Genomic DNA, 21,718 nt, shown 5'->3' with positions numbered 1-21,718 from the left:
AGAATTACTGTGTGTTTAGGTATCTCTCTCAGGTAAACACTCCCTGCCACTATTGGAATCCCTGTATCTTCTTTTGTATATCATTAAAAAATTTAAAGAATTCCTTTTAATTACTTATAAGTAATAGGAATACAATAAATCCAAGTAGAATAATTACTTTAAATCTATGGAAATTGACTACAGCATATGAAATTTTGTTTCTAGATAGGTAAGCCATTACTTCAACATATTGTATATTGTACTACAGCCATTGCTAGTTTTGATTTTATCTTTAATTTTAAAGCAATTTCAGCACCTTGTTTTGATGTTATGTGTAGGTAGAACAAAGAAAATCGAGGGAAGAAAAAACAGGTGTATAACAATGAAGATAAATCAACACATACATACACAAAATAATACACACAATTCAGAAAAATGAAGGCATCAAAGTTGAGGAATATACAATGACAAATGAAGGCATTAAAGTTGAGGAATACACAATGACTGACGTGTTCGTAAGCCACGTAGTGTATGCAGTCAGCCCCCTTATGTGTTCTCAAGATTTGAGGACCCATCTTTTCATGGATTTTTTCTGTTGAGGCACTTTTCTGAAAGTTGTTTCTGGTAAAACACTAGCAGCTTTCTCATCCGTTTGCGTTCTCATTTCTGTGAATCCACACGTGAGAAGGGACCCAACAGAAAGAGACTGATTTACATGGACAATACCAGGGCGGGCAATGAATTCTTAGTCTCACGTTCCATCTTCCAAGAATTTCTACCTCAGGATGAAGAGGTACAAGATGAGGTCTAAGTTTTCCACAGGTGACACCTGTGCTGCTTCAGCACTTGGAAGCTTCTTGGTCTTGGATGACTTGTATTTAGGAGGACCCCTCATATGACGTCTCATTCTTCTGCTTTCGACAACATGCTGACAAACAACAACAACACCTCTATGGCTTCACTTTCTTGTTATGAGCAATTGTTTGAAGAACAGGTGGTCCTGCACCTGAAGAACTCTATTTACTCATCTATCAAACTGCTCCACTTCATCAAATGTCCATTCTAAAGGATAATGATTCCAGTTTCCTTTGCCATAAAAGTTCATCTTTCCTGGAGGATCCTTATTATTATTAACAATATTACAAAAATAGATTTCCCAAACCACCGAGCTGATTATCAGCTCTCACAGGGCTGGCCTGAAGGATTTGTTTTTAATAATTTATACTTTTTCAATTAAATTACAATTAAAAAAAATTATAACTGGAATAACCTAAAATGTTGAATTTTCTGATGAAATTACAATTAAAAAAAATGTTATAACTGGAATAATTTAGAATGTAGAATTTTCTGATACAATGTCACTAACAGATTTACTTCCAAAACTTGATGCTTGCAGCTGATTATACTTGGGAAATTCACACAATAAATGTCTAATTGTTATCATTACTTTACATTCAGAGCATTCAGGGGCAGGGTTATGTGGATTATTCATTAGGTGTCTGTGTGTCAGACAAGAATGGCCTATTCAGAGATGTGTCAGAATTAGTTGCGAATGGTTCTCTTTTATGGTAATGTCATGAGTACGTATTGGGCCTTATGCCTGATAGAAACTGAAACATTCTAAATTGTAACAAATAAATAACTGTCAGAGGTACTTTTAAGGGCTCAGAGTCCAAGCCCATCGCTCCCCTTTCTAGTATCTCCCCAGAGAGAACACCTGGGGGATTAACTGAGCTGCACCCATCCACATGCCTGTTTTCTGCTCCCTTCTCATGGATTTCTTTTGTGTTCCAAAGTCATATGAAAATTGCTGAAGGGCATCTGGTTGATGAGGAAGAGATGTGATTGCTGACCCAAACAAGTCAGTACCGAAAGGCACACTATCAAAGCCAGACCTCCTTTCCAAGTCTTCAAGACAGTTTCTCCTGGGTGGACCACCTCTCACCTGTGACAGCTGACTAAGCACCCATTTATTTCACCTGCCCAACTCTACTGAAGGAAAAGTCTACTTATGCTTTTACTATGGGCATAGTATACAAATTGTATCAGGTGCGTCTGGAAACTGAGATGAATCTGCCCTTAATCTTCATCTTTTTTCTCAGCATTTTCACCTTTCACTATTCCTTCTCTTGCTAACCTACAAGTGCAGTGTAAACCTTGTAATGTATTTTCTTGAATTAAGTGAATTAATCAATGAAGTAACTATTCCCTTTGGCAGTATTAGAAGTGGATTACTTAGCTCCTCGAATTTTGCTCTTTATTTATGTTCATACAATAGGTATTCTGAAGTGAATTTATACTTATTACACATCTCTCCCTTTCAGGAGTCAATGTACAGTCTTAATTGATTAGTGCCCAAGCCACATGAATGGGGCGGACCAGCCCCTCTCTTAACACCCTTGAAGAGGTGGAGATAGAAGGGTCACAGTGCTACCTTGACTATGGCTGTCCAACCCAAAAGATTGCTGGGAAAGGGTCAAAGTGTTTCCTTATCACCCAGGTCGCATGATAAAGGAAAGACAGGAGAACACCTGTGGACCATCAGAAAATGTAACCTGACTGGTAGTTCTGGTAAAGAAAGCCAACGGTCCATGCAAACAAGTCATACAAACCCCTCGGTGTGATCATAAAAGATTGTGGTGAGAAGGGTTAAGTGATTGCCTGTTACAACAGTCCAGTGACTAAACTCATTGCTGCCTGTAAACTCAGTCCATAAACTGAGTAAACGAGAAGTGAACAAGCCACAAGAAAGACTGATGCACTATGTCTCTCACAGAGAGAAAAAGAATTCAACTCGAAACAAGCTCGAAAACTCACAGAGATGAAACGAAGCGAACCTCAAGTCTACGGGAATGGCACTCATTGCCAGCCCTGCCCAGGAAAGCAATTGCTGATGACGATCAAAACTCCCTGTCGTATATTCTGAATGGAGAGGCCCACAGATATAAGCTTAATAAGCTTTCTATTGTGGGGTAGACTGCCCCCTGCTCTAAACTCACAGTTGTGTCAGAGTGGAGATGAGGTTCAAAAGAACAATGTAAATGATGATAAATGGAAGGAGAACACCTTTACTTCCTTCTGCCAATGTAAAAAATTGTATTGTCTGCAGTACTTGAAAATCAAAGATTAAAAGCCACAGGAGACACAGGAATAAGGCTACATAGCCTTATTCCAATGAATACAAGGAAAGCCATAAGAGCAGGAATACTTCGAGAACAGTAAACCTTACTTTCATGGAACTTCCAAGTGGCTACCATACCTGGAAGGTTAGTAAGTTAGTAAGTATATAAGAGAATGAAATAGCTGTGTTACTACCAGAAGCTGTCACACATACAATGAAAACATTACTCACAGAGGTAAGGGAAAGCAATTCTTATCAAGAAGGCTTATTTGATGAATCAGTTTTAAAAACCTCCAATGCAAACACATTGTCAACCACCACGGAACTTCCAAGTGGTTAAAGCTACCATACCTGAAAGTTCAATACGTTAGTAAGTATTTCAGAGAATGAAACAGCTGTTGTGTAACTACCACAAGCTGTTACATATCCTATGAAAACACTACTCAAAGAGGCAAGGAAAATAATTCTTATCAAGGTTTATTTGACCAATGGGTTTCAAATTTTGCAATACAAACACATGGTCAACCACCAAGATAAACAAGAAAAAGCAGTACATAAGTTTAGTCAACAAAAGTTTGAAAGGCAAGAGTTGGGCAAAGAGTTATGAAAGACATCTGGACTCGACGGAAGCCAGAAGCAAACTGGAGTGGCAGACTGACTGATGGGTGGGGGGCTTTCCCCTGCCTGTCAGTTGTTTTTACTACCTTGTCAGTAAGTTTGAATGGCCATTCCAGCTCAGGATTGCAAGCTAAATCCTATTTAAAGAATGAAGGTTTGCATTTCAGTAGGAACAAAATGACATTTAATCTTTCAATTGGTAGTACAGCTGTATTCCATGCCATTCTTATTTTCTTATAACTTTTTACAATTTTACCCAAACATACTATACGAAAGAAAACTTAAAGATAGACTCCAATACTCCTATTTTCCATATACCACAGCTGATCTAAGAGACCAACGTTAATACATATGTAAACACTTTATCTTCATTTGGTCCTGATGAAATCTACTCCAACACTGATTACCATGTTTAACAATGAGGCACAAAGGATTAAATCTTGCCACATTTGGAAATATGCTTGTAATGATGTGTAACCCAAAAATGTGGAGTCAACAAGTGTTAAGGTCATTGTGATTATGGAAACATGAGTCTTCTGCCTTGCTTAGCCCTGTAGCTACATAAATGCATTGGATGAAGAGGTACATCATCTGACCTCATGCTCCGCCATATTCTAAGAGTAATTCATATCATATCTAAAACTGTGCAAGGGTCACTTGCGGATAAGGTTCATTGCTTTCCCTTGATACCAAAACACAACAATAGGGTATGAGTCTTGGGTAATGCTATTCAAGTAGGATTTCAATAAACAAAATTTTAATAAAAGTTATTCACACACCTGTAATGCAGTGTTGAAACTGTGCGTAATAAAATAGCCTTCAACATATATGAAATCTGTTTCTTCAAGAACTGGAAGAAACTGAGGAGTGAAGACATGCTCTGGTTCACAGACATTAGCAGCACCAATATCTGCGCACAAACATCGACATGAACCAAGGACAAGGGCCAAACATGTTCCAGTAGGTTGGTCATCAACTTCGACAAGTCTGTGGGAGAGATGCCGATTATAACCAAGACACTATCTCTACTGGGATATATATTACTAAAGGACAATGTGATACTTCAGTTTTCCTTCTGAAATATGCACAACTAACAGTGACCCAAATACAGTAAATATTACAAAAACTAACTAACCTGCAAATACAAATAACTTTCACAACAAACTGGGCAGTAGTTATTTTCATAAACATGAAATTAATTTTATCTCCTCATTTGCCATTACGTATACTCAAAAGCTGGTAATGCACTGTAAAAGTAAATAATCATGGCATTGGTTTGTGAACACAAGAATGGCATATGATTTCAATTCCAATGGTCATTGACATAATTTTATAACACTATAATCTTGCCAGCGGACTGCTATATTCATCAGCTCAGCATGTTCTTGTCTCATTCCTTAAAATATCAATATAGTATTTTCCAGTCTCTTACCAAGTCACCTCAACTAACTTCCTCAAACTAAATCTGATCTCAGCAATACATTACACCCTTGAATTACAACACTTCTTACTCTTTAGTCATCTTCCTAAGGTGTCACGATTCTGTGCTTAAAGAATTGCATGATCTTTAATAGGAGTAAAATTTCTTGGCAATACCCTATATGTTCACACACAAGTTTCAGTTATCAGCGCCATATGGTGCCAATAATAGAGTTATGGTGTCATAACATACCCATACCAAAGAGAGGCGCCATTAACCAGTTATCGGTGCCATAAGCGCCATAAATCACAGAGTTTTGGTTAACGGTGGTTTTCGCTTACTTGCACCCGGCTAAGAACAGACCCCCCGCCAGTAACCAAGGACTGCCTGTATTAATATGTTTTTTAATTAACAATTTATACTTTAATGCTAACCATATTCAACAAAATAAAAAAAAGAATAAAGCATTAGTATTAAATTTAGCATAAAAGATGTACAAAATCGTGCGGCACTGAGGTGATGTTACGCGCAGCCAACTTGAGACTGAACAAGGGAGTGTTGATATGTTCAGGAGAGAGGGAGAATACAGAGTATTACTGTATGGATGTAAAAGCAATAACAACTCACATAAAAAAGTGAAAATGTATGTAAAAGCAATAACAACTCACATAAAAAAAGCGAATTTCACAATACATTTAACATAATGATAAACTATGAAAACAATGAAATGCAAATTTCACAATACATTTAACATAATGATAAACTATGAAAACAATGAAATGCAAAAAAAAAAAAAAAAAAAAAAAAAAAAAAAAAAAGGTCTTAATTGAGCCAGTGGTTGGTGCACCGAGTGAGTCAGTATAGCTCAACCATGTTCAACAAAATAGTAAATAAAAGAACAAAGCTTTTCACAATAAAACTTAGCATTAACAATTGACAAAATCATTCGTCACTGCGGTGACACAGCTAACTTGAGATAGAGGGAGGGAGCGTTTATATTTCTGAGGAATAATAAATGAATAATTTCAAGTTATCATGCATCGTAATATTGTTGGGGAGACAAGAGACAGTAAAATCTTTGTTGTAATATATACATAAAAACAGTACCAATTCACATAAAAAAAATGCTACTTCACAATAAATTTAGCATAATGATAAAACATGAAAACAATCAAATGCAATGCAGTATAAAAAAAAAATAAAATAAAAAAGGGTCTTACTTGAGCCAGTGTTTGGTGCTGAGTAAGACAATAGAAAGGAGAGGAGACAGATGATGGGCGTCTGCTTCCTATTCACTTACCAGGTGAGCAGGGATGATTATTCGCTGGTTTCTTTCACTTACACTCAATCTGCCCAAATCACTTCTTTTTGTTACGGTAAATACCTATCTAGTGACAATTGCTTTTTATGATTTTTTACCACCGTAAAAGTAACTCAGCTCTATAATAAACAAACTGGCACCGCGATCAGCTTATGCATGCTTTTGATGTTTGTTTAAATGACTACTTGTGAAAAGTTATCTAATCTCTTTATTTTCTTGCATTCTTTACTTACTACTTATTTGTTTGCAAACTCCTCACGTTTATTTTAAATTCTGTTGTCTGCCAACAGTAAATTGATGTATTGTGGCATAACTAATCTCTTTCATTCACTTAAGATTCAAGTGTAAACATGTCAACATTTATACATGCTGATCTCTCTCTCTCTCTCTCAATCCAATCAGACATACATTATCGATTCCTTTGATTATCCTTGTAAAATGTGAATAAAATTGATTTTGTTATCAATCTTTGCCTACTGCAACCATTTTGGTTTCCTCAAAGGGTTCCCATCTCTCCTCCCTCCATCCCCCCACCAGCTGTGTGCCATTTTCACCAAATAGTTTGTAAATCATACACAGAAAGAAAATTTTGTCAAAAATTTTACTTCATATAACGTCCTGTTTTATGACTTTACACTGTTGATTTAACTTTTGAAGACGTTAGTAAGAGAAAAAAAATATGAAAACGGGGACTTTTTGGGTTGGCTGGAACGAATTATCCCGATTCCCTTTACAGGCAGTCCCATGTTATCGGTAAGGGTACTGTTTTCAGAAGGGTGCTGATATTTATGGGGCTCATGGCGCAGATATCTGATTAATGGTGCCGATAACCAGATAATGGTGCCTTCTTTAGGTATGTAGTGACACCATAAGTCTATTATTGTCACCTTATAGCGCCGATAACCGGAACTTGGTACGTTATGCTGCCATAAGTCAATGATTTTATGGTGCACGACAAGTGCCATAAAACTGAATCACCATTAACTGGGTTTGCTGATAACCAGGGACTGCCTGTATTTCTTATGGGGATATATGTTTCATATTTTGAACAAATCGTATCTTGAACAGCCTTCCGGAATGGATTAAGTTCGAACTTTGAGGTACTACCAAATACAGGTAGTGTTCGATTTACGATAATCTGTCTTATGATAATCCGATTTTATGATGGGGTTAGCAATTGATACTGATACAATAATATTTGAAAATATTTTTAAATTTCGCTCGTAACGGGTGCAGCCCAGCAGCATACAACCAGGCAGCAAGAGACAAACCAAATTACAATAGCCTAACTTTATCCCATCTTCTAGGAAAAAAAAAAAAAAAAAAAAAAAAAAAAAAAAAAAAGAGCAAAAGAGAATTGTGAAAGTTTTGTTTTAACCTTTTACTCGTTTGGTAAATGTGTACAGCCATGAACAACCGAACGAGAAACAAAATTTTGCTAAGTACAACCGAATTGGATAACATCCATTTGGGTGTGTATTTCAACCATTGTATGGTAGTAAACAATTACCACAGTTATGTTACAAATGACATTATGTATAACAGGACTCATATATTTGTAACTGAAGCTGAGAACACTTTTCGAGCTGCTAATGACTGTTATTGTGCATCGGTAACAAAGAAAAAAACTCCCGTAAACTTATCTGATCAATTCAAAGTCTGCGAGTCACCCGCCGCAAACGTATCAAATCTATTGTCTTTTCAAGTATTTTGGGTGGGGTGGGGTGGGGTGGTGTGGGGGAAGGTTTGCTGGTATCTGAGAGAAGGGGTGGGGGGGGGAATGTGGGAGAAAGATTTCCTGCTCAGCCATTAGCTAAGACGGAAGGCTACACTTCACGCATTTGTCATAGACATACATACATACATATACATACATACATACACACACACACACACATATATATATAATATATATATATATATATATATATATATATATATATAATATATATATATATATATAGATATATATATATATATATATATATAATATATAGATATATATATATAATATACACACACACACACACACAGGCAATCCTCGGCTTACGATGGGGGTTCTGTACTTGAGACGTGTCATAAGCTGAAAATTGTTGTAAGCCGGAAAATTGTCAAAAATCCTAAGAAAACCTTACTTCTAATGCTTTAGATTTATTAAAAACTATGTAAAACTGCATTTTTATTGCATTTTTCATCTAAAAACCTTCAAATATTGATTATTTTGCATTTTTGGAGTTATATTTCTTCCGCCAGATCGGCATCGCAAGCGTTGTAACCCTGGAAATAATTTCTGATGAATATAATTGAAAAGCATTGGAACCTCGGAACGTCGTAAGCCGAACCCGTCGTAAGATGGGGACTGCCTGTATATATCATATACATATATCCTTAAATAAACAGCAGAAAGGTAAGTGAAACTGGGGACTTGGAACAAGTACTTTTATAGTATATTCTAGACCAATTTTAGTTTTAAAATACAGTGGAACCTCAGTTTTCATACATAATTCATTCCAGAACCTCCCTCGAAAACTGAAATGTACGAGAAGGAAAACAATAATTCCCATGAGAAATAATGTAAATACAATTAATGCGTTCCAGATCACCAAAAATATTAACATAAAATACATTTTATGGGTTTTAACACAGTTTTACATAGAGAAAACAATGATAAATAAATATAAATGAATAATGAAATTAATAAATGAACATTTAACATTACTCTTACCTTTATGGAAAACACCTGTTAGCGTGTGGAACCCCCTCATTTTGGGACCACCTTGACGTGGTGAGGGGGCTCTCGAACCTCAGGAATCTCTTCCCAGGTTCGAACCCAAGAGTCCCATATGACATTATATATTTTCGAGTAAACTTATGTGGACCTTTCCATTTTTTGCCAAAATTTTTGAAAGCAAATAAATGAGAAAACATATCATGGCTTAACGTGGAGTTAAATCCGAAGCTAAATAGTGAGAACTGTGGTAGATCCATCATCTACCCGACAATGTTCGACCTATTTTTCAGGCGGAACTATTCTGTGGAGCTGGACCACGGATTCCAGGGGGGGCCTGGTTCTAGGAATAGAACTCTCGGCATTCTATCCAGTTTGCCCATAATGTGATTAGGATGGGGATAATTGTATTAACATAATACTCTTAGTCCTAGCAAGCGGGTTCTGCTTACACTTGGGCCATACTAATCATGTTATGCCATCCCCTTTTGGGGTAGGGTAGGGAATGCGGACATTTGGGAGTCCTTTCTCACTTGTGCCTTTGGCAGAAAATTTAACTTCGCGAAGGGCCAATGATATCTTTTCAAGAATTTGTGTGTGTGTGTGTGTGTGTGTGTGTGTGTGTGTGTGTGTGTGTGTGTGTGTAAAAACTCAAAATTTATGAACTGTGAAATAAATGATTTGAGTACCCCTGGGCCCCATGATGGAAAAACTACGGCACAGTTGATGACCATTGGCACGTCACTCCCGAATTTCCTAGGTACTGCCACAAGTAGTGAAAGTACTATAAAAGATACAAAGGACACCCTGTTCCAAGTAAAGCAGCAGAGCCAGAAAACCAAATAGAGTGCATAAATACAAAAGAAACAAACAAAAATAAATTGGTAAACTCCAATATCGTAACAATGGAACCATATATGATGAACAATAATTCTGAATTAGAGACAAATAATCCTCTCAGCAATACAGAAAAATATAAAAATCATAATAGACAAGCAACATACATAAAACAAGGACCAAAAAGAAACAAAAATTACCGACTTAATCCCACATTGGTACATTTTGATGACCTCTTTGGACCAGATAATTGGTCAAGATTTCTAGTCCTCAAAGCTGACAACAAAATCTCAGCAGCGATGCTAGAAAACAAATTACTTAACATATATCCAACACAAGACATGGAATGCAGACACATCAAGGACAATGAATGGCTTATCCAAGTAACCAATAAAAAGCAGTCCACTGCCTTTTTAAGTATAACAAAAGAAATAATAATATAAGGTAATAATTACAAGCCCTTGAAACATTGAATTATGTACAGGGTACAGTCATCCTACCCAATAGCGAGCAGGAGCTTCCTTCAAAACAACTATTGCTAGACTCCCTAAAATTGAGATATAACAATATCCATGATTTAGAAATATACTCTATTTCAAGTAGGAAAGATAAAAGTAAAAATATCAACATTGCCAAAATAAAATTTACAGGCCAAGACTTACCATTTAAAATAAAAATTCTTGGACAAAATAGAGAAGTTCGTCCTTTTGTTCCTAAACCATTACAATGTACACAGTGCTCAAGGTATGGACACACATACAAAAGATGCCGTAATAAAGCTATATGTGCAGTCTGTGCATCAGATGACCATACCACTAAATTGGAACTGTAAACAATCAAAATGTATTAATTGTGGACTAGCCCATCACGCAAAATCTAAGGAGTGTTCATTTTACCAATATAAACACAGAACTTCAGTTGTTAATAAATAGGACAGGAATGTCAGTCATGGAAGCCAGACTTGAGCTAAAAGTAAGAGGCGTTAACAATCCATCCAAAACCCCCACCTTTTCAAATGTGACTAAAAATCAAGACCTCAAACAGCACAATGACAAACAAGATAGTATAAACATGGAAACTGGATTTCATACCAATAATACTGAAACCCAAAACCCCAAAATAAAAGTGATATTACAACAACCAATACCACACCAACATAGATGATTTAGTTTATCCATGGAAAAGAACTTCCAATAGAAGAAGAATTAAATAATGATGATAATCGAACTGGCAAAAAGAAAAGAATTCTAGAAAGAACCCCACCTAAGGGAAAAAAAGTAAATATTGAAAATTACAATCAATCCAGAGAGACTCCAACTACACCAGGAGAACATTTTAAAAAAGATATTAAACTAACCTCATCACAAGTGGAAATACACAATTACCCTCAATCTCAATCAAACAGCCAACATCTGGACAGTAAAAATCACTCTTTACAATTTCCATCAAATAATACTAATGAAAATCATACCATTAAACCAAACCAAAATATAACTATCACCCCCAACCATCCACAAGACCGAAATATCCCATTAACAACAACAAAACAAATAACCCCTCAAACAACAGTCCTTATCACTACAGAAAAGGAACAATAGAATTACAAAAACCAGACATTTCTAAAGCTAAACCAAAACTTCTGAACCAATAATTAACATTACCAAACATGCTTCATCTTGTGGTTGTAATGAATGCTTTGTAAGTACATATAACCAACTAACTACCAAGACAGAGGACACAGTACGAAATTGTATTGACAATTTTACCAAATTAAGGAGGTGCCCTTTTAACACACCAACATGAGAACGAATTATGTTCTGAATCCTTAAAATACAAAAAGGAAATTATAAAATCAAAAATAGACTTATTAATATTCAACTATGAAAAACAAACAACTGCAGAATCTAATAACCAACATACAAATACAACGATTAAAAAACCACAAATAAATTCAAATGCATATAAACTACGAGATAAAGTAAAATCAGCAATCAATTTACAGAATTTAACACCAATTCCTCCCAATAATGGAATATAAAATCATTCAATGGAATATAAATGGTCTCTTAACCCGACTACGTCTGGGTGAATTACAAAGAATCATACGAGACCACAACCCAATGTGCATATGTCTACAACATATAGGAAGTAACCCTACAAATATCCAACACTATAAAATTGCCTGTTATTCACCAACTGACGGTGGAAAATTAGGCACAGCCATATACGTTCATAATAGCATTACATATGAACCTGTTGACATACCATCTATGCCATATCAAATAACATCAATTAAACTGTATATGCCTGATAAAAGTAAAATTACTATTTGTAATTTATATAACCAACCAAATTTCAATGCAAATTTCAGTGATTTTTCTGAACTTATTAGCAAAAGTATACAGGAACCACTACTTATAGTAGGAGATTTTAATGCACATAATCCATTATGGGATATTAATAACCCCACTGACACATCCGGAATCAACATAGAGAATACTATAATGAAACACAATCTGTATTGTCTCAATGAAAGTGAAGTTCCAACATATTTTTCAAATACACACCTAACCTTTTCTTCAATTGACATTTCATTATGTTCAAATGATGTAGCGGAGAAATTTGAATGGAACGTCCTAGACGATTCATACACAAGTGACCATTTCCCAATCATTCTGAACTACTTAAGTAATGTCAAAATATTGCCACCTACAAGATATAATATCCAAAAAGCTAACTGGGATAAATATTTCCTATACACACGAAACATACCACCATTCCCACATAATGAAGATCACAATACTACATGTGAATCCTTCTCAAACTTCATAATAAATGCTGCAGATAAAAGTATTCCAAAAACCAAAACACATTCCACAAAATCCCCTGTCCCATGGTGGAATCCAACATTAACAACATTAAGTAAAATAAAACATATATTGAGTCGCAATCTAAACAGACTCAAAACTCGCCTTAAATCACTCAACAAAATGCCCTATAGTATAAACATATTAAACAAAATAGTTATAACAAACATAACAATTAACCACATTAAACCACTATATAACAAATATACAGCCAAATTTAGAAAAACGGTAATAGCTGAAAAAATCGCATCATGGAAAGAATATGTCTCAAACATATCTTCAAACACATCCACAAGGGATGTCTGGCAAAAGATAAGAAAATCAATGGAAAACATATAAGACCTCCAAGAAGTGCAATACATTTAAATGGAAAAATATACCATGATACTTATGAAATATCAAACATAATTGGGAAACATTTTGAAAACATCAGTGCTTACTCCAGCCTAGATACACATTTTCAAAGTATCAGAAAACAAAAAGAAAATATAATACTCAATTTTGAAACTCTTGAAGACCTGGAATATAACTATATTTTTAACATGGATGAACTAGATAATGCCATCAACTCTTGTCATCCCTCTGCACCAGGATATGATAAAATATCATTTGAAATGATAGAAAAATTAGCTCCTATAGCTAAATCATATTTATTAAAATTTTACAATAGTATCTGGCTAAAACGTGTCTTTCCTGATAAATGGAAACATGCCATAATTATTCCAATAAACAAACCAGGAAAGGATGCAAGTAATCCATCCAATTATAGACCGATATCTCTAACAAGTTGCCTATGCAAAATCTTAGAAAAAAATGGTTAATGCACGATTAACGTATGTAATAACCAAAGAATCCATTTTAACACCAACACAATCTGGTTTCAATAGCTGGCAGATCAACCCTAGATCCCTTAACACATTTAGAAGATCATATCAAAAAGGCTTTGAACAAAAGAAATTAACAGTAGCTATATTTTTTGATATAGAAAAAGCATACGATACAACATGGAAACATAACATCATGCAAAAACTCCACTCCAAGGGACTAAGAGGCCACTTACCAATATTTATTAAGAACTTCTTAACAAACAGAACTTTTCAAGTAAGAGTAGAAAATTCCTACTCAGTAACCTATAAACTGGAAGAAGGAATCCCTCAAGGTAGTGTCTTGAGCTGTACATTGTTTGCTTTAGCAATCAATGACATTACTATAAATTTACCAAGTGGTGTAAAAAACAGTTTATATGTTGATGACTTTGTCATTTACTATACGAGTAGTAATCTGAGACATGCTCAGAGAGTTCTCAGTACTGCCATTTCAAATATATGTAGTTGGGCAAATTCAGTTGGATTTAAATTTTCAACTGATAAAACAAAAGCAATCTTCTTCTACAAAGACAAAAGGTGGATGAAGAACCAAACAATCAAACTGCATCTTTATAGCACTGAAATACAATTTTGTACAAAAATCAAGTATCTAGGAGTAATATTTGATCAACATTTAAATTGGAAAGAGCACATCAAATACATTAAAGCCAAGGGCATCAAAGCCCTTGCCATATTAAAAAAGTTATCACACACTAATTGGGGAGCAAAACGAGACATTTTATTAATGATATATAAGGCAACAGTCTTATCCATAATAGATTACTGCTGTCCAATATATTCATCCGCCTCAGAATCTGCATTAAAATCTCTCGATGCAGTGCACCATGAAGGCGTGCGATTATGCACAGGAGCTTTCCGATCGTCCCCAACAAACTCACTTTTGGTGGAGGCAGGTGTTTTGCCCTTAAAACATCACCGTAATTTAATAACAATACAAAGAGGTCTTTCAATGCAAGCAGGATCGTCTCCTGCAACTTACTGCTTCCAAAACTGTAATCAAGTAACAGCAGTTAATAGTACTAGCTCTTTCCCAAAAAGAGCTAGATACATAATGAACATACATAATATGAATCCAATTTTTCACCCACCAATGGAATTGCCACCACCATGGATTTTAAATAGAGTTAAGATATGTACCTCCCTGTCTTACCTACTCAAAAAACAAATGACAAGTACGGAAATGTACCGCCAACATGCTTTGGAGCACATTAGAAGAAAAGGCGACAAATTTATGATATATACAGACGGCTCCAAAATAATGTTGGAGTAGGAGCATCTGCATATTCGAAAAATATGTTAAGTAAAAAAAGCCTACCTTCAATATCATCAGTATTTACTGCTGAAGTCACAGCCATACAGATGGCTCTAGATATGATATCTGAGGCAAAAGCAAGTGTCTCTGTTATTTTCAGTGACTCACGTAGCGCTATAGATGCAATAAGACAGTATAAACCAGGAAACCAAATAGTACAGGAAATTCAAATAAAATTCATCAACTCCTCCAATCAGGAATATCAATGGAAATATGTTGGATCCCAGCACACGTGGAATAAAAGGAAATGAATATGCAGACTCTGCTGCCAAATTAGCCTGCACTATCCCTCCAACAATTTCATATGCCCAGTGTCAGACTGGGTAAAATCAGTTAAAACATTAATTTACCAGGATTGGAAAGAAGAATGGGCCTCGGTGCCAACAACAAATAAACTTAAAAATATAAAAACTGAAGTCTATGCATGGAGGACATCCTCACAGGAGGAAAGAGCAAAAGAGGTGATCCTAGCAAGGCTACGTATAGGACACACAAGATTCTCACATGGTCACTTGATGTCAACACCACATGCTGACCCAGTGAAATGTAACAGATGTCAAACACCCATGACAGTACAGCATTTGCTTGTTGAGTGCCCAAAATTTGGACCCAGCAAAGATCTATTTATCTGCGGAGTTCGGAAATGAAAAATATTCTTGCGGAAAGCAGGGATTTTTCAATTAATAAAATCATAAATTTTTTAAATAAGACGGGTTTCTCAAATAAAGTCTAATTTTTTTTTTTTTTTTTTTTTTTTTCTTCTTCTTCTTCTTCTTCTCAGGATTGATCCCTGAGAACCAGCCTGAGAAGAGTCTACTTGAGACTCAGAGGTCTGGAAAAACTAACACCTATTAATAATAAGCGTGTGGAAGACGGAGACGAGGGGAGAGGGAGGAGGAGAGGTTATTGTTTGGAAGAGGAATCTCCCTCCAGAAAAACTTCGGGAGTCAAGGACCTACCTGGGGTTACTTCTCTTTGTATTTTACTGGCACTAGAACCAGCTTGAGAGTTACTAGACCCATGTCACACAATAAAACTGTTCAGAGTCATTTGTTTCTGGCATTTCTTTAAAATTTGCCTAAAGTTAAATATGGCATTGTCACTAAACATGTTGGAGACATGGATTACAACTTCTTTGTTGGGATGATAATTCTTCACAAAATCTTTTACATCATTCCACTTTGCAAACATGTTCTTAATCTCTGAAGTAGGCACATTATGTATGTCCATTCGTTTCCTGAATTTTTCAAACCAGACTCTGCTGGCCTTAAATTCACTAACAGCAACGCCTGTTCTAGGCATTTTCTCACTGAGATTGACATGCAACTTCCTCCAATACTTTGCTACGAGTTCTTTCTTAAATTCTAGTGTTTCTCGCCTTGGAACTTCCTTTGGCACCATGATGGCTTATTTAGCAGTTGCACTTACATAAAAAAAGAACAAAAACAACGAACACATATGCAGAAGGGGTCACAAAAGAAGATGGGATGCTTTGTTTGGGTGCTTGATAAGGGCCCAGTCACGTGCTGGACCACGGATGGAGCATTTCCGAGTGTATGAAAACCAAGGAAATGCACGATAACCAAGACAAAATTTTGTAGAAAAAAAAGTCTACAAAAACCGAAATGTATGAAACCGAGGTTTGACTGTATATAGGAAACCCACAAATAACTTGTCATATACTCATTTTTACTCTAACCATGCTAAACAAATTAAGATGTCAACATTTTCCTGTATGTTATCTCAGAACTTATAGAATTTGTAGTCCTGAATTTTTTTAAGACGAGTTTAAAATTATTGATAAAATAGGAGATTCATTATGTTACCCTCCATATGTTTTGGAACTATGCAAAAATAAAGCAAAAAAGGCATATTACAATCTAACCATTAGTAACAAAGTATTTAAAAATATTGGGGAGGCAGCCCACTAGAAGCCTCACGAAGGAACTTAGGGGGGGGGAGAGAAGCAGCCTTATTCTTCCTCGACTGATGAGCCTTGGAAGAAGAAGGGTAGAAGGCAACAGAACTAGCAGGTGAGGATAAGTTTGAAGAAGGTGGCCTTCTCACAAGAATTCTTCCTCAAACTCCTCTCTGACATTTTCTACTGGAGTAGTAATAGGAGTGACCAAGGCAGCTGTGGTGGGAGAACATAAGGAGCAGCTTGGCCAACAATAACTACAGGAAGTTCAGCAACAGCGACAGGAGCAATCAGGGCAGTTGGCAAGAGCAACGCCCAAAAATCAATCGTAAAAGATATACTGTCGCGCCCTTACAAAGAGAGTGTGAGGATGTGATAGGGGATGAATGTTATGCCCTTAGCCGTTAGCCCCAAGACACACACTGGGGAAAGGCAGCCTGCAAAACTATCACAAATTATGGATTTGTATATTAACAAATATCAAACTCAGCATATTCGGTAGTATATAAAAAAGTAAGAAAAGAAAAGATCAAAACAGGAAAATCAAGTTTAACAACAGTCAGGCAAGAGCTCACGAAATCATGTCTGCATCGCATGATGGCCAAAAGCAAAACTGGAATGCTTACATCCAGGCAGGCGGGTATTCCCACCTACCAGATGGTAGTTACTGCCTAAACACCTTGTTCAGGAGTTTTGTGGTAGATGTCCAGCTTCGTCAAATGTAATTCCTCATGTAAAGGACCACAGGTTTGTACATTGTGTAGAAAAAAATGTACAGGTTCTCCCCCTGGTCCAGTTTAGCAAATCTATCTACAAAAAGGACACATTAAGGAGGCTTATTTCAGTCAATATTCTTACCATATTAAAACAAATAGCAATGATATTTCAGAATGCTTGTACAATAATTACCTGTTGACAACTCCACTATTTTGAGTTATTGTTTTAAGTTTTTGAGCTTCCTCATCTTTGCCGATGCCACCTACAAAAACAACCCTATTGGGTTCTCCTAATACCCAGCAAAAGACACGTGATGAATTAAGTGCACATCCTCCTGCTGTATATTCTACTGGATACCTGGGAAAAAACAAAACTGATTAAATAAACATATTTCCCAATAAGAAAGCAGACTGGGAAATAAAATTAAAATATAATTAGTGAATATTTTAGATATTGTACAGTGCTGTATGCTCTATCCAAAAACACTTTATAGTAATATCATTTCAAATACTACATCTTGAGAGGAGAGAGAGAGAGAGAGAGAGAGAGAGAGATAATTGTCAACCTGTTATGCTCATTCTGGAGCCTACCCCAGAATCAACTTAACAGCTAAAGTAGTACAAGTACACTAAATCGTTTTTATCATAAAAATTTTTACTATATAGTCATGAACACAATATAATAAAAATACAATAATTAGTGAATAAACAGTATGGCTTTATGATAACAAACAAATTAGCAATAATTTTAACTGTTTACCAACGTAAATGGAAAAGTGAATGACTTCAATACTGTGAGAGCAAACGGCTATGTTTATGTACAGTACAGGGATAACTTGATTAGCTGTTGTCAAATGTTCTGTAAGGCAGATTTAGTTAATTTATATTAAAGATTTATTCAATTTTTATTAAACATTTTATAAATATTTTGCTGTTTACATTAATATTTTATAATTAGTAAATCATTGTTATAAGCATTTTAGAGGGTGTACAGACAGTCCCCGGCTTACGATGGGTTACGACACTTTTCAATTATATTCATCAGAAATTATTTCAAGGTTTACGACACAGGTTCCAGGGTTATAGTGCTTACGATGCCAATCTGACAGAAGAAATATAACTCCAAAAATGCAAAATAATCAATATTTGAAGTTTTTTCTTATGAAAAATACAGTTTACATAGTTTTTAATACACCCAAAGAATTAAAAGTATGGTTTTCTAAGTATTTTTGACGATTTTCCGGCTTACGACGTGTCTCAAGAACGGAAACCCTGTCGTAAGAGTAACAGTTGTAAAATGCTAATCTAAGCTGACTTAGGGTGTTGTGGGACTATGGTTTGGGGTGTATTTTTGTTTGAACTAATATTATCAAACTGTTTTAGTATCATAATTTAAGATTTATTTTTGTTTGAATTATTAAATTATACAGTGAACTTTCAAAACAGACAGTCATAAGCAGTTATGGAGGGATCTTGCATTTCTGCAGTGGGTTCTGGAACCTATCCCCACAAATAAGTGGGGTAGCGCTGTAAAATGTATTTTAAAGTAAATGAAAAATGTGTAGCCTACAGAACTAAATGTTGAGTAAGAGAAAAACAAGGGGATTGCATTTTGTGCTTTTAAATGTAATTTATGGAGTATTTTTTTTTTAACAAATCTGAGTAAATAAAGTAGATAATTACTTTTTGCATTAAGTTTTCAGTTTAAAGTATGATGGTTGTTGTTTATAAAAATATTAAGTGTTAACTACTATGTGGTATTGATAATGTTAGGTGAGGAAGGTTAGGGAACTACCATTACACACCCCTAGATTTATTTACGTGTCATTATCCAGATTTTGACATTATTTGATGGGTCCTTGGCTCTATTATCCAGACAATTGAGGGATTACTATTATTAATATGCAAGGAGAATTGTACTAGTGTAGTAATGCACTGCCTCTTCACTTGAACTTTCAAGTTCCAATTGCATGACATCCTTAGGGAGTCTGTTCTACAGTCTAATCTATCACTAAGAACTCCAATAGCTAAAAGAGATAAATCCTGGTAGGAGCAGACATCTGCACTGGAGAATGGTATTTTAGTAAAGGAAGAAAAAATTGACTTAAAACAGGTGAATTGACTTTAGCACTGTCATAAATATATGAGGCCTTACATACAATACCTAACTTTTGTGCAGCATTTGCTGACACTTTCATTAGAAGTTTCTCATAAGTAACATAAGGGTCAAAAGTTACACCCAGAATAATTAAAGCTTTAGACTTATTCAGCAGAGTCCTGTCCACCTAAAAGGGGATGATGGGGTGAAAAATCTGTATGAAATCTGCTAATCAACAGTGTTTTCATTTTAATGAAGTTCAACCTCATACCCCACTGACTACACCATTCACTACTCCATTTCACGTCATGATTGAAACTAAGGGCAGCTCTATTCTTTATAAGTGGAGACTTAACTACACCCAAAAGTGTTGCATCAACGGCATACTGAACAATCTTGTTTTCCAAACAACCATATTACTTGTAAGCATTAAAAATAACAGTGGACCAAGAACACTACCCTGTGGAACACCAGATACAATAGGTCTTGGTTTGTTGAAGATCCCATCATCAGCAACTTTTTGCTGCCTACCTTTAAGGAAATCTTGAAACAAACCTAAAATATCAACCCACGCCAAGATTACAAAGTTTGTAAATAAGTCCCTAGTATTTAATAAATTGTAACCAGCACTAAAATCTATATCTAGATGAAATATTCTCGGTGAACTTGGAAAGGGGAGTCACATGCAGGTTCCTTAAACAAGTAATAGTAGAAGTCAATGATGGTTACTGGCTATGTCCCTGGTAACAGTGAAGAACAAATCAATGTTAAAAAAATCTAGAAGTGGGTGACACACCAAAAGAATGGAGGAGGAGCGAGATCCTATAAGGTTTTTGGAATGGACACCGGAAGGAAGGAGACCGGTAGGAAGACCAAAAATGAGATGGCTACAAAACATAGAGAGAGGAGTAGAGAGGAGAGGCTCTAGTTTGCGGGAAGTTGATGAGATGAGGCTCTATGATGATCGCCAAGAATGGAGACTGTTCCTGAAGCAGGACGACTGACAGGCCTGGAGGCCTACCTGGCGTCTGGTGAGAATGGTGAGAATGGTGACTCAAGGACCAACGTTAACAAAGAAGCCAGACGGCCAGTACTAGTACATTTTCTTCTGAAATCCTAAACATCAGAAACATGGCCAAAACAAGGGTAAGACTGTACATCCGTCAATCACAGAATGATAGACTAGGGTTTTATTTGGGAAGATTACCGCTGCATTTTGGATGCATAAATGAAATCCAAAACTGCCTGCAACCTGTCTTCTACTGATAACTGTCTCTGGGGCTTTGAGACTAAAGTCAAAGGGATTTTCTCTGGAATAACATGAGAATACAGTACAGTACTAAGTGCAGTGCCTTAACAGTTGCCACAACAGGTACACCAGGAGCCTGCAGAGATATTCAACAAACAGGCAAACAAAAAACCTCAGGTATCAGAGTAGAAAATAATATAGATATTAACAACGATAGCTACGAATACATAAGACTTGGAGTATACATAAAGGCAGAAAAAGCAGTTGTTGCCAGACGAGATAGTCAAACTACAAGAAAGCAGAGGCCCAATGAAAGAGCATGGTGCCATTGGAAGATCAGTGTAAGGTGGGCAAACAACCCCACTTATGTTTATTGAAACAGGCAAACTTCCCCTTTAACTGAAGCCTATCCTACATTCATCCAAATCCCAATCAACATTTAAGATAGAGTTGAGTAATGAATTTAATGCCTCATGCAGCTCTGAAAGAGATGAGTGATGTTTGGATGATTTCTTCCTACCTAAACAGTCTCTGGGAGAGCAAAGGCAAACCTCCACGTGGGTTAGGGGTAAAGGCAATTGAAAAGGAAGTGGTAGCAAGCACATCCCTCCACTGACACAACATGGTCCCTGGCAGTAAATAAACTA

At 36.0% G+C, this 21,718-nt stretch overlaps 2 protein-coding genes across 3 annotated transcripts in view; both read right to left on the bottom strand.

The window, feature by feature from the left end:
- LOC135214742 (intraflagellar transport protein 22 homolog) overlaps nucleotides 1–21,718 on the bottom strand; it is a 475,747-nt gene that overhangs the window by 185,258 nt on the left and 268,771 nt on the right. The window lies entirely within an intron of this gene.
- Nucleotides 1–21,718, bottom strand: part of LOC135214741 (adenosine kinase-like) — a 70,717-nt gene that overhangs the window by 8,366 nt on the left and 40,633 nt on the right. For both annotated transcript variants that reach the window (XM_064249078.1, XM_064249079.1), the window contains 2 exons: nucleotides 17,918–18,082; nucleotides 4,498–4,705 (listed from right to left, as the gene is read on the bottom strand). In XM_064249078.1, the coding sequence (XP_064105148.1) occupies nucleotides 4,498–4,705; nucleotides 17,918–18,082 (373 nt within the window). The remainder of the gene's footprint in view (nucleotides 1–4,497; nucleotides 4,706–17,917; nucleotides 18,083–21,718) is intronic.

This window comes from Macrobrachium nipponense, chromosome 46 (genome assembly GCF_015104395.2).
Source record: "Macrobrachium nipponense isolate FS-2020 chromosome 46, ASM1510439v2, whole genome shotgun sequence".
Taxonomy (NCBI): Eukaryota; Metazoa; Arthropoda; class Malacostraca; order Decapoda; family Palaemonidae; genus Macrobrachium; species Macrobrachium nipponense.
Note: the sequence above shows the minus strand (reverse complement) of the source record. Positions and strands in the feature narration are given on the sequence as shown.